The sequence below is a fragment of the Nuphar pumila genome, chromosome 4 (assembly GCF_984573655.1).
Source record: "Nuphar pumila chromosome 4, dmNupPumi1.hap1.1, whole genome shotgun sequence".
In the NCBI taxonomy this organism is placed as follows: domain Eukaryota; kingdom Viridiplantae; phylum Streptophyta; class Magnoliopsida; order Nymphaeales; family Nymphaeaceae; genus Nuphar; species Nuphar pumila.
Window position 1 is genome coordinate 15,272,454 of NC_143252.1, and position 14,343 is coordinate 15,286,796.

Consider the following 14,343-nt stretch of genomic DNA (forward strand, 5'->3'; position numbering starts at 1 on the left):
GATCTACATTATCTTTTGATAACTTACTAAGAATTTAGTCTATAAATGAATTGAGCTTGAAAAATATTAAAAAGTGACTAAAATGAATGCACGTGTTTATAAATAAATTAATAAGTATATATATGTATGCAAAATTAAAAGTAGAGTGAAACTTCTAATAAAAGTTGGAGTGCCTCTTTATGATGAAAAAAGAAGACGGACAACATGCAAGTGTCCTTGAGAATTTTCTTTTTGAGTTTTTCCTGAGGTAGGTAGGGAGGGAGCTCGAGCTCTAAAATGCTGAAAAAAAATTAAAAGATGTATGAAAATAGAAAAAATTCTCACGATTCTATTTTACACTATTATGTACCTATCTCAAGGCTTGTAAATGAGATTGTAATGTGATACTTCTATTTTGTTGACATCTGTAATACAAAATTTTCTTGTTTTTATTGTTCTATGTTTATACTGCAGATGATGTTTTCCTCATGGTACTTTTGAAACCCATTTGTTTCCAGGTATTGGATGCCAGGGACCCTCAGGGTACCAGATGCCATCACTTGGAGAGGCATTTGAAAGAACATTGCAAACACAAGCATCTTATTCTTTTATTGAACAAGGTTGTCTTCCTTTGCTCTTATGCAGTATTCATGTCCCTATATTTGCCAGGTTTTCTGAACTCATATATAAAAAGTTCAAAAATCAGTTTTTCATTGTTTCATGTGATCAATTTTCACACAAATGCATGATAGTTTTGGTGTCTTCACAGTGTGATTTGGTTCCTGCTTGGGCTTCAAAAGGATGGTTGCGGCTTCTATCTCGTGAATATCCAACTCTAGCATTTCATGCTAGCGTCACTAAATCTTTTGGCAAGGTTTCAAAGTTCTCTTTTAAACGTTACTTTGTAAGGCCTTCCTGATGCATTGTGGTCTCTGTCTCAATTCTTACTCTTCTTTCTTTTTGGTTCTCAGGGTTCTCTCCTGTCAGTCCTCAGACAGTTTTCCAGGCTAAAAAGTGATAAACAGTCAATTTCTGTGGGTTTTGTTGGGTATCCTAATGTTGGGAAATCATCAGTTATCAACACATTGCGAACTAAGAATGTAAGTACTTTGTGTTGTTTTTAGAATATTCATTTTCTAGGCATTATTCAGTTGTGGACTTCTTGTGGTTGCTTCTTGCTTATGCAATCTCTCTCTCTCTCGGGTACAACTGGCAGGTTTGTAAAGTTGCTCCTATTCCAGGCGAGACAAAAGTCTGGCAATACATAACACTGACAAAGAGGATCTTTTTAATCGACTGTCCTGGAGTTGTTTATCAAAACGATGACTCTGAAACAGATATTGTACTCAAGGGTGTTGTAAGTATAAAAAACACAATCTCTCTTTACCATTGATGTGGGATTTTCTTCTCCGATTTAAGAATTACTTTTCAATGCTCATTTCACAGTTTGCGCTATTGATTTGTTGTAGCATTTTTCCTTTTTAATTGTTTTGAAGGATAAATTGATTGGCAAAAAGTTGATCTGTCCTAAGCCTAATGCTTGACTTTGCATTTTGCATGTGGTTATTTAAATGTGTGCCAGTTTGCATTGTAAGACTAGTCTTTTGTCTAGTATTTTCACATCATAGACTCATTTTTAAACATGTGATCTGGCCTCATGATGGTGACTATGACAACGATGAGAATTGTGATTCATTAGAATGACAAAGGGGAATAATCTGTTGCCAAGTGGAGGATTTGCATAAGGAATATTTGTCTAAAATTGATAGCTCCATGTGGATTTCTCCACAAGCTCATTTTTCAACGGTATACGTTTGTTTGTGATTTCATTCAAAGTTATTTCTTAAAACTATTAGACAACTAGACAAGATATGTACAAGAAGTTAGGAGGTAATTTCTTTCTTTATCATTCTTTGGAGGAAATGTTTAAATATGTTTAGTTCTCAGATCATATTATCCCTCTTTAATTATTTTTATTTTTTCACACACAAACCATCTTATACTTTGGCTTGTGCTTGTAATGAGGGTTTAGAATTGGCTGGAGCTCATGACAGGGTAAGCTTATGCTCGAGCTTGGGCTCATCTAGAGCAAAGTGGGCCAAGCCTTAAACAAAGTAGCTATGACATAGATTTGGTTCATTTTTACTGTTAGCTACCTCGTGTGTGTCATCCAAGTCTTAAAGAAGAAAACGCTTACATAAAATACCTAGAGTGTTCTATTTTAAATTGAATTATGAGATATGTGTTTAACTTCTTATGACCTTTTTAAATTGTACTGTGGCATTTCTTTTCAAATGAAAATTAAAGCATGCCATTTTATGAGTGATTTTGTTGTAATATGTTGCAACATTATTAGGTTCGTGTCACAAACTTACAAGATGCTTCTGAACATATTGGGGAGGTTCTGAAGCGTGTCAAGAAGGCAGATTTGCAAAGAGCATACAAATTGAAAGACTGGTAATTCTTTTTCTTATATCCCATGTAAATTTTCTTCCTTTTGCAATGTATGGTTCAAACTCACACAAGTTCACTTGCTATCATAAATTTTAGTTTTTCTATATTTTTTTTCTATGGCTTGTGAACCAGTAAATTTTAGATATATCATACAATACAAAATTCAATAAAAAGTTTAAACATGGTGAATTTTGAAAAATAATGCTTACCCCCACGAGTTTCAGCATTTTTAAATCACTACGAACTATATCAAAAATCATTTTGAACAAATTTCTACAATCATAACGATAAATAAACTTGCATTTAACCTCAACAAATCACTTTAACATGGGTTCATCACAACATACTTCCAAATTTAAATTGGCTCTTATGATTAAATATTATAAAATCACTATCTGGTCTACCAAACCAAAACAAAATTTGGCCAAATAGCTAAATTCAGCATGATCATCTATATCCATTTTCTTAGCATAGGGTGACTTATACATATAATGATAGAGTTTGAGCTTGGATCATATCTCCATGGGAATGATAGCAGTAGGTAGGTTGATAGATACATCTCGGTGGGTCCACAACGCACATCTCAGAGGGTAAGACATTTCTTGGAGGCAAAACAAAGTTCAACACTCCCTTTACATTGATAGTCACTCATGTGAACTACTTGTACCATCATGATTTCGCATGTTTCACGCATACATTAATGGATAATAGATCCAAAATCCATGTATCACTCTTTATCCGAATAACATTTAACAAAGTTGTCAGAGAGTATACTAGACTTGATACCATTCAGTTAGAATGGGCTTACTCTCACGAGGTGACCCGATTAACCATATATGAACACAGCAATAAATCACTATTTTAATAAAATAGTATCACTCTTCCTTGATCTTAGAACTGAGTTTGAAAATTGGGTTACATGCAACCAATTTTTTTTCATTATTTTCTAACTCGAGCTTTCTTGATTCCAAGATGCTTAAGAAACATTACAATGTCAATCTCAATTACAATTATTTAGAGGATTCATCAAGATTCTTAGAGGATTCATCAAGATTCATACCCCCACTAAATGGATAATATCATTAAGACAAAACACCATGGCTTACATAAACTTATTTAAAATTCATGCAACATTTCTCAATTAGAGATATATCCTAAGATCTCATTGAGTTTATATATTATCATGCACGAGGTCTTTCTAGGTCCAATATATCCAAAGTGAAAAAAAATCATTCAAACATGTATCAAAAGGTTCTAGGTAGGCCAAGTGAAAACCTTCTCAAATGGATATGAATCTACTACCCTTACTCGAAGAAGATTTCACTACTTGTTTAATCCAAACATAGATAGTTTGTATGTCACATAAGCAATTATCACACTATACCAAGTTAAATTGCAGTCATAAAAATATGCATATTTGACCCAAAGCACAAGTTCAAATGAGATTGCAATTTGCTATTCCACAAAATTATGGATCTAAATTGGATCCAAAGATGACAATAATGGGTCATGATCAAAATGGGTCACGATAGGGTTCAATACACCTTTCAACAAGTATACTACACATAAACATGGACATAACATTTTATTCGAACTTTGAAGAAAATTTTCGAAAAGATCCACTATTTTTATATAGTGATGAAAATCAAGGTTGGAATTCTATTATGGGCCGATGTTAAGAGTGTTCAACTTGATGGAGTTTTTGTGACCTTGGCATAATTAAAAAAAATATTTTTTAAAGTTTTTTATGAAAGTTGAGAAATGAGTTGATCTAATATTTTAATTAAATTGAGTTATCTTGCGAGAGAATATGTTTTATGAAAGTCTTATTTTATTGATAAGATTTTGATAAAATATATACACTTTTGACCATAAACTTGGTGCAATTCAACAAGATCCTGATATTATAGTATCAAAGAAATATATTCCAAGTAGAGCATAGCAATGCTATAGTCATTTGCTTATATGCAGATGAGCAATATTGTAGAATATATAAGATACAAAATGTTTTCTTTTATCTAATTTTGACATGAAAGAACATGGGCTTAGTTGATGTTATATTTGGTATTAAATTGTTAAACATGCGAATGGTTATGCATTGGCACAATCCTACTATATTGAGAAAATATTAAATATAATCATTATGATTGTAAGCCTATTGCAACTCCATTTGACCATAATGTTAAAGTGTCAATTATTACGAGAAGCATATCCCAACTAGAGTATGTGGGTATTATTGGCAACCTCATGTATCCTAATCCATTAACAAAGAGACTTTATTGAGAAATTGTTTATTAGACATCGAAGGGAATGAGGCTAAAACCTATAAAAACAATCACCCATGATGGAAAATCAACCACATGATATGTAAAACCAAGCCTAGTAGTTTAATGGGAAGAACAAGTCACCAGAGTGACTGGTTGAGTACTTATAAACTTTTCCATTCTCGATGTCAAGTGCTCGAAACCTGTGATTTGTTAGTTGAGTCTAAATTGAACTCTTAATGAGATCCATAGCTCTTATGGTTGGGTGTTTTGAATAAGTTTTATACTTTTGATGGACTCACCTATGCGAGTGTGCAAGTGGGCAGTGGCGAAGCCAGGGGTGGGCATGGGTGGGCGGTCGCCCACCCCAAAATTAGAAACCGAGTCAAAATATGATATGACTCGGGTCTTCTTCTTCATTCCACACGATTTGGTGGTTGCATTCTTTCCTTGCGAATGCTTGTTGAAGAAGATCAGAGCAGGGTGGTGCAGGGGTGGAGATCAAGCCTCCCTGCGATACAGAGTACCCTATGGCACCCAGACGCATGAGACAGTGGACATGGGATGGAGCCAGCCGAGGGAGTTGCTTCGCCTCATGCTGTGGCGAGGACCGTCCCCTCCGAGAGGAAGCTGAGGAGGCACCTCAGTTGGAAGACCTTCGGCTTGCTGCTGGATCACCACCGAGAAGGAGGTGGCTCAACTACCAAAACAGGCTTTCGATCTCGATCTATGATCTTCACCGCCACGGAGGCTTCGAGCCATTGCGCCACCGATAGAGGTCGATCACCACCACCCGAAGTCTGCCCACCCAACGAAAAACTTCTGGCTCTGCCACTGCAAGTGGGGGTTGCCTTCTATTGAATTAAGGCTTTGTCACTAGAGCATATTGATGAAACTAGGATACAGCATAGGACCCTTAATGTGCAGCTTCTATATATGAGTATAAACCTATGTCACACGGACTCGGCTCCAAGGTCGCCGCACCCTCGTCGACACGCACCGACACGGGTGCGGCTCGGACTCGGTCAACCCGACCCTGGGTGTGGTCAACGCACCCAGGGTCATTTTGGTCCATTTTTTTGGAAATTTTTTTTTGATTTTTTTTTAAAATTTTCTGGGCTACAGCTGTAAGGAAAAAAACCCATCACAACTAAAAAACCTGTACACTTTCAAGTTTTAAGTACAGAATGGGCACAACTCAAGTTTTTGTGGTTTTTTCCTGTACGAAGAAAGTGAATTATTACAGTGTATGAAGAAAGTGCCCAAAAGTGAATTATTCCTGTATGAAGAAAGTGTACAGAATGCCTTCACAACTCATCACCTGTCCCCTAATGGGCACAACTTTGACCGAGTCTTATATATATATATATATTTTTTAATATATATATAGCCGAGTCCCCGTGTCCAAAATTTTTGAAATTGCGCCGCACCCGTGTCGCACCCGCACCCGCACCCGCACCCGCACCCGCACCCATGTGACATAGGTATAAACACTATTATCACCTGAAATGAAAGTGTGTTACTTTGTTTGGAAAGTCGATCAAGATTCTCAATTCAAAGCTATTGCTATTGGGGTTCCATATTCACTATGACTAAGTAACACTAATATGAAGGTTTAAATCTAAAAGGTACTTTCATTTATGCACTGGATCTTCACAAAGAACCTCATGAGTCTTTTTATAATTTTGTTCTATGTTGATAATTGTTAGGTTATTATCTTAAAATTATGTGGGTTGGAACTTAGCTTTGTCCACCTTTTATCTATCATTTCGTTAAGTTAATTTTTGAAAGGAACTTCACTACTTTCAAAATGTTTAATCTCGTATTAAAGAGGAGAGATATCTGAAAAGAAGTGTTTTCTCTGGTTACGGGTCATGGATCTGAAGATCCAGACCCGTGACACCCACTTCTTCATTAATGGCATTATGTAATATTGATTATTGTAAAAAGGGTATTCTAGTATCCTAATTTTGTTTGTAATCACATGTTAATATAAAGGAATACACAGCAGCCGACCCATACACAACTAGGTATCAGTTTTTCCCAAACCTCTCTCTCTCCCTTTCTCTATCTCTCTCTGTTTCGCAGCTCTCTAGCGTGGAACGAACTGCAGGTTGCAAAACTAACATGGTATCAGAGCCACGCTTCAGCTGAAACTGTGATCGATTCAAAAAGGCATGTTTGAAGATCCTGTTCTCCTCTATTTCCTCTTCCAAAGTCTGAAAATCAAAAAAAAAAAGGTACGTCTGTTCTTGTTTTCCTTTTTCTTTTTTGGAATCACGACTGACCCAGTCAGTCTCATTCTTTTCATCCTACATCTGTTTCTCGTTTCTTTTTGGAATCACGACTGACCCAGTCAGTCTCAGTCTGTTTCTCGCCTCTTTCTGGAATCACGACTGACCCAGTCAGTTTTTTTTTGGGTTCATGACTGACCCAGACAACTCAGATTTTTTTCTGGTTTCTGGGACTCACGACTGACCCAACTAACTCAATTTTTTTTGGGATTCACGTCTCATTCATCCCCTTCTTTTCTCACCCAGCCAACTCTTTTTTTTGGTTCACGTTTCATTCAGTCATTACTTTTCTCCCTATAGTTTCCTTTTCTCCTACTTCGGTAGTGGCCGAACTTTGGTTTCTCCACTGTTTTCTTTTGTCTCTTGAGTGACTCAGCCCAGATTTCCTCATTCAACCATTAACAAGCCGATACATTAGGAATACATATTCACATTGATTTTTTTGGATTTCCATATCCGATATTCCATTTCATATACAAATCAGAAATCTGATTGACATTCAATTTCTGTTTCATATCAGCAATCTGAATTAGTTCCTGCAAAAAAAAAAAGAGTTACAGAACTGCAGGTGTAAGCAGATTGTGCTGAATACATTCTTCATTCTGTGAAACATGAATTCCCTTCCTAGCCAGTCAGTTCTTTCTTCAAGTTTCCTCAGCCAACTTGTGTATGAAAAATTAAATAATGGTAACTTCTTGACTTGGAAGAGGCAAATCATACCTTTCATTAGGAGTCAGGATCTTTCTGGACATCTGGATGGATCTATTCCAGTTCCTCCTGAGTTCATATCACAAGAAGAAAGGGACAACAAAGGGGAATCTACTACCGTATATGTTAGAAATCCTGAATTTGTGGCTTGGATGAAAAAAGACCAAGCGCTTGTTGCTTATATTACATCAACACTGTCACAAGAGGTTCTTGTAGCCATTTCAGATGACTGCACTGCCATGCAACTTTGGAACAGACTTGTTCAGACATACTCACAGGTTTCTCAGGTCAGGATTATGTTTCTTAAAAGAGAATTTCAAATGTTAAGAAAGGATTCCATGACCATCATGGAATATTTGAACAAAATGAAAGTTATCACAGATCAGTTAGCAGTTGTTTGAAGTACAGTTTCTGATAAAGATTTGGTACAACAAACCCTCAGTGGATTGGGACACGACTATCATATGATTGTCACTTCTGTGTTATATTTACTTGAGCTGCCAATTTTGAAGATCTGCGCGCAAAATTGTTACAATATGAGATGAATCTAAAGGGGTTTTCTGAAGAATCATCTATGCATGCTGGGGCACAAGAAGTTCTTGCTACAGGGGTTACTTATGCACGAGGACGAGGAAACCATGATATCAAGGGAAAAGGAGCACAAGGTAGAAGTGGTCATGGAGGTCGTGGATTATTGCCTACACCCAACTCATATACCAACCCACAAAGACAAAGGCCAATTCCTACTTGCATCTCTGTGTAATAAAAGGGGGCATATCAAAGCTAACTGCTGGTTCAATCCTCTAAATAAAGGAAAATCAACACAAACTGAAGCAAAAAGAGGCACATACAATACAAGGACGAACGGAGAAGTAAAAGAGTTGTTGTTGTCAGCCTTAGCAGAATTGAATCTGAAACAAAATGAGCAAGGCACTTGGTATGTGGACTCTGGCGCAGCGACTCATGTTACTGGTGATGCAGGTAAGCTCCTAAAACTTGTTCCTTACATTGGTAGAAGTAGTATAGTTACTGGAGATGGATCACACCACTCTGTCTCGCATATTGGAAACTTCATCATACCCTTGCCCGAATCTTCCATCAATCTTTCAAATGTTCTTTATGCCCCTAATATCAAGAAAAACATTGTTTCAGTTTCTAAACTTGTTGATGATATCAAAGCCTCAGTTGAATTTACTCCCTCTTCTGTTCTTGTTAAGGATCTCTGCACGAAGGAGACGTTCGCTAGAGGAAAACGGCAAGGCAATATGTATGCTTTTCAAGAAGATCCTTCAACACATATTCGCTCTGCAGACCCAAACTTGAAGCTCCAATCATCGTTGTCTTCTGAAAATCCTACCTGCGTTTTTAGTGTCTCTGAAATCAACAAGCCAAACCTTTGGCATGGTCGTCTAGGTCACTGCAGTAATAATTTCATTGAAAAGCTTGTTTCAAGTAACCTCATTCCCAAGTCAAGTTTAGGAATGTAAATGACAACAAATGTTTTAGTTGTCTCTTATGTAAGAGTCATGTTTTACCATTTTTCATTCTATCAATAAAAGAGCTTCAAGACCTTTTGAGACTATCTGTTCTGATGTTTGGGGGCCTGCTCCAGTTGCTTCTATGTTTGGAACTAGATACTATCTTTTATTTGTTGACAGTTATTCTCGCTATTCCTGGATATTTTTCATGAAACATAAATTTGAATCTTTCAAGTTGTTCCGTAACTTCCATTCCTTTGTCAGAAACCAATTTTCTGAAAACATCCTAAGTTTCCAATGTGACGGAGGAGGTGAATTCTCTTCCATTGACTTTACTAACTTTCTTCAAAGTAATGGGATAAGGAAAAAGATGTCTTGCCCGCACACACCTCAGCAGAATGGGATTGCTGAAAGAAAGCATCGCCATATTGTTGAGAGTGCGATGAGCATGATGCATGATAGTAATCTTCCGATCACTTTATGGACAGAAGCTTTTCATTCTGCAGTTCATGTGATAAATCGATTGCCCATGACTATTTTGGAAAACAAGTCTCCTTACTTGTCTCTTTTTGGTATCCACCCCAACTACTATGATTTGCATGTGTTTGGCTGTTTATGCTATGTTCATGTTGACAGTTCAAGGAGACATAAGTTTCAGGACAAGGCTTTGAAGTGCAAGTTTGTGGGTTATGCCGATGACTATAAAGGGTACAGGTGCTATGATTCGGTGAGCAAGCGCATCAAAATATCAAGAAATGTCATCTTCGATGAATTGAATTTTGATTTTCAATGTACTAGTTCTTCAAAATCAAAACATAAAGTTCAGGCTTATTATCCTTGGTTGAATTATGAACTTCTCGCAGGAGCTAGTGATGCTTGCTCAAATTGCACTCAAAAGGATAAGATACTTGTGTCTACTGTTGGGATGATTGATCATGAAAATACAGACTCAACTTTGAATCCAGGAAGATATAGAGGCTTTGTCTACACTCGACGAGAAAGAGAGTCACCCACCATAGTTGATTCAGACATGGACACATCCTCAACATCCAACATTGTTGATACTAGAAGATCCACACGTCCTCGCCATCCAATTGAAAGGTGGGTCAGTTATGAAAATTTCTCATTAGATTTTCAACTCTTTCTAACAGCCTTGAATAAAGAAGATGAACCCACAACGTTCTCTCAAGCATCAAATTCCAGAAGATGGATTGAAGCAATGAATGAGGAGATTGAAGCTCTACATGAATGTGGTATGTGAGATGTTGTATCAAGACCACCTGATAGAAATGTTGGTTGTTCGAAATGGGTATACAAAATAAAGTATAAACCAGATGGGACTATAGAGCGATACAAGGCGAGACTTGTAGACAAAGGTTTTACACAGGAGCAAGGACAAGATTATGATGAAACCTTTAGTCCAGTGGTGAGAGTGGGGACAATCCGAGTCATACTTTCTTTAGCTATTGAACACCAATGGACCATTAGCCAACTTGATGTGAAGAATGCCTTTCTTCATGGAGATTTGAGAGAAGAAGTTTACATGGAACAACCCACTTGTTACGCAGAAGGTAATCCTACAAAATATGTCTGCAGACTAAAAAGGGCGATATATGGATTGAAGCAGGCATCTCGATCTTGGTTTGACAGCTTTTCTCTTGAAATACAAAAATATGGTTTTAAGAAATCTCTTCTTGACCACTCCTTATTTATATTTAAGAACCAAGACACAATTACTCTGTTGTTGATATATGTGGATGATATCATCATCACTGGCAGTTCCAATGAGCACATTGAAGAAGTCAAACATCTCTTGAATCAGAGGTTCAAAATGAAGGACCTTGGCAAACTACGGTACTTTCTTGGAGTTGAAGTCGACAGTTCCTCTGAAGGAATGACTCTCACTCAACATAAGTATACTATTGATGTTCTCAATAAAGCGGGTATGAAAGACTGCAAGCCCTTAAGCACTCCTAGCGTTCATCATCAAAGGCTTAGCTCTCAAGATGGAGATCCATTTGATAATCCCACACAGTACCGTAGCATAGTAGGTATGTTACAATACCTCACTTTTACTCGCCCTGATATAGTCTACTCGGTGAATCAAGTTTCTCAGTTTATGCATGCCCCATGTGAAGGGCATATGGAAGCAGTTAAACGGATACTACAATATCTGAAGGAAACGGTTGGGGATGATCTCATATATAAGCGAAAGACAAATGGGCAAAGTGCACATGAGATCACTATTTATTCTAATGCGGACTGGGCGGGAGATCTAGATGAACGCAGATCAGTATCCGGCTATTGTGTATTTGTTGGGATGAATTTGGTTTCTTGGAGTAGTAAGAAACAAAAGGCTGTTGCCAGATCCAGTACAGAGGCTGAATAGAGGTCAATGGCAGCCGCCACTGTTGAGGCTACTTGGGTTAGACATCTACTGACAGAAGTAGGAGAATCGATATCTCGATCACTTCTTTTGTGTGACAAAGTGCCATTAGTATGTCTTTTAATCCAATCCATCACAGTCGTGCCAAACATATTGAAATAGACCAGCATTTTGTGAGACAAAAGGTAGAAGAGAAAGAGATTGAGCCTGAATTTGTTCGAACTACAGATCAAGTGGCGGATATATTTACAAAAGGATTGACTAAAGACAGATTTTGGACGTTAAAAGGCAAGTTGTTCATGATTCAAGATCATGCACAACTTGAGGGAGGGTGAAAAGAAGTGTTTTCTCTGGTTACGGGTCATGGATCTGAAGATCCAGACCCGTGACACCCACTTCTTCATTAATGGCATTATGTAATATTGATTATTGTAAAAAGGGTATTCTAGTACCCTAATTTTGTTTGTAATCACATGTTAACATAAAGGAATACACAGCAGCCGACCCATACACAGCTGAGTATCGGTTTTTCCCAAACCTCTCTCTCTCCCTTTCTCTATCTCTCTCTGTTTCGCAGCTCTCTAGCGTGGAACGAACTGCAGGTTGCAAAACTAACAATATCTTCACATGGGTTTATATAGGATAGAGTTTATTTTATGGTCTAGGCCCATTAGGGGCATATGTCAATTTAACTTTGAACTATGAACCTTTGATCTTGGACACTTGGACTTGGATATAGGTTTGGGTTTAGGTTTAGGTTTAGGTTTTGGTTTTTGTTTTGACCTAACCCAGCTTGGCTTGGTTTGGTTCAGTTCAGTTTGATTTGCTCATGGTCATATTTAAATATTTGACCATCTTTTTGGTAATTAGGATGATTATATCTGCCATGTCCTTGCCTGACTCATTTGTTGGGTTTGACCGACTGTTGTTTTACTTTATCCTAGTAAACCTGAACGTTCTAACCGGTTTATGATCTGGTATAACTTCTCTTGCATGATACATTGATAGGTAGAACGGTCTAGAATCCTCCTAGTCATTTGACCTCACAATTGACCTATAACAATTCCATACTTTGGACGACTTGAGTCATTTTATGATCATTTAAAACTATTTGACTGCTCTTTTGGTCTGTTGATGTCGTGCAATCTGTTCTCCTAGCCGTTGGACACACTTAATGCCATTATAATTGATTTCGATGAAAGGTAGGCTTGGAGTCACATGTTGGACACACTGTCTTTAAAGCGACAATTGCCCCACTTAGAAGAGGGAGAGTGAGTTGTCTTTAAAGCGGAGGGGGCTTGGAATTCATGCAATCTCGCTTAGGATACAATCGAGCTTTCACCTACTTGCAAGGGTCAGCCCACGCCATGCACTAGGTTAGACTGAGAAACTCCACACAAACCACCTTGAATAACCCTCTTGTCTAACCAGGGTTTAGTCAAAGCCTCAAGACGTTGAGAGAGAGAGGGAGAGCTTGTGATGATCATAATAGGAGGGGGATTGAGTTTATATAGGTTCAAGCTCAAGGTCAAGTAATGAAGGCCCAAATGATTAGGAATAATGGCATTAAGTTGGCCCAACACTTAGGAGAAAAAGGGGGTTATAGGCTGGGTAAGGTCATACCAAAAGATCAGTCAACTGGTCTAAAATGACCCTGAAAAGGCTAAAGTCATCCAAAATAAGGGTTGGTTGAAGCTCAACTGCGAGGTTAAATGACTAGGAGAGCTCTAGACTGTCATGCCTATTAATGTATCATGCAAGAAACGTTGGGCCAGGTCAAAGTTTGGCTATAACGTTCGAGTTGATTGGGTCAAGGTTAAACAATGGTTGGTCTACCCTAATAAATGGAGCTGGTCAAGGACTTAGGGACAGCATCGTCTCAAGTATCAAAAAGATAGATCAAAGGTTTACTATAACCAGAGTTACTGGAAGTGCCTAGGGTAATGGGGAAGCGCGCTTCCTCGATATGCGCTTCGGAAGCGCGAAATGTCACGCTTTTGAAACACGTGGGGGAAGTGTCCCCCCTTTTGGGAAGCGTGCTTCCCTCTCTTTTATGGGAAGCGCGCTTCCCCCACGCTTTCTCATTTTTTTCATTTTTTTCGCTTCCCCCTCGCTTCCGGTTCGCTTCCTAGGTCGCTTCCGAGACGGTTCATAATTTTCTTCTAAGTGGTCCCACGCTTCCCCGCTTCCTACATTTTTGAAAGTGCCTCGCTTTCCGCTCCCGCTTCCCGTATCGCTTCCCGCTCCCGCTTCCTCAACTGGCAACTCTAACTATAACCATGACCAGACCAAACCGAACTGAAACAAGTTGGGCCACGCTGAAATTGAAACCTAAACCCAAATCTAAGTCAAAAGTCCAAAGTCCAAATTCTAAAGTTCGAAGTTCAATTGACATGCCCCCAATGGGCCTTCCCCATAAAAGCAACTCTACACTATATGTGAATGTTTCTCTCCTCTTCAATATGAGACTAAATATTTGAAAGTAGTGAAGTTCTCTCCAAAAGCTAACTTAGGGAAATGCTGGGTAGAAGGTGGACAAAATTAGGTTCCAAGCCACATAATTTTGAGACAATAACCCAACAAATCGGCCGGTAAAAGAATTATATAAGATTTGTGATTGTTCAAATCTGTTTGGTTCCAACTCTTTGTTCATTGCCTTGTTTATATTTATTTTCCTACCTGATTGTAACATCCCATGGATGTCTTTAACTAGGATTCAAATTGATTGCTCTTGTCTGATAAAAGTTGATATTCTAAGAGTGTTCCTATCTGAATATTCC

The 14,343-nt window shown here is 38.0% G+C and overlaps 1 protein-coding gene across 1 annotated transcript in view; it reads left to right on the forward strand.

The window, feature by feature from the left end:
* Nucleotides 1-14,343, forward strand: part of ATNUG2 (GTP-binding family protein) — a 29,239-nt gene that overhangs the window by 11,153 nt on the left and 3,743 nt on the right. Inside the window, exons 5-9 of the mRNA XM_090002565.1 lie at nucleotides 498-599; nucleotides 749-853; nucleotides 951-1,079; nucleotides 1,196-1,336; nucleotides 2,336-2,436. Coding sequence (XP_089858691.1) covers nucleotides 498-599; nucleotides 749-853; nucleotides 951-1,079; nucleotides 1,196-1,336; nucleotides 2,336-2,436 — 578 coding nt within the window. The remainder of the gene's footprint in view (nucleotides 1-497; nucleotides 600-748; nucleotides 854-950; nucleotides 1,080-1,195; nucleotides 1,337-2,335; nucleotides 2,437-14,343) is intronic.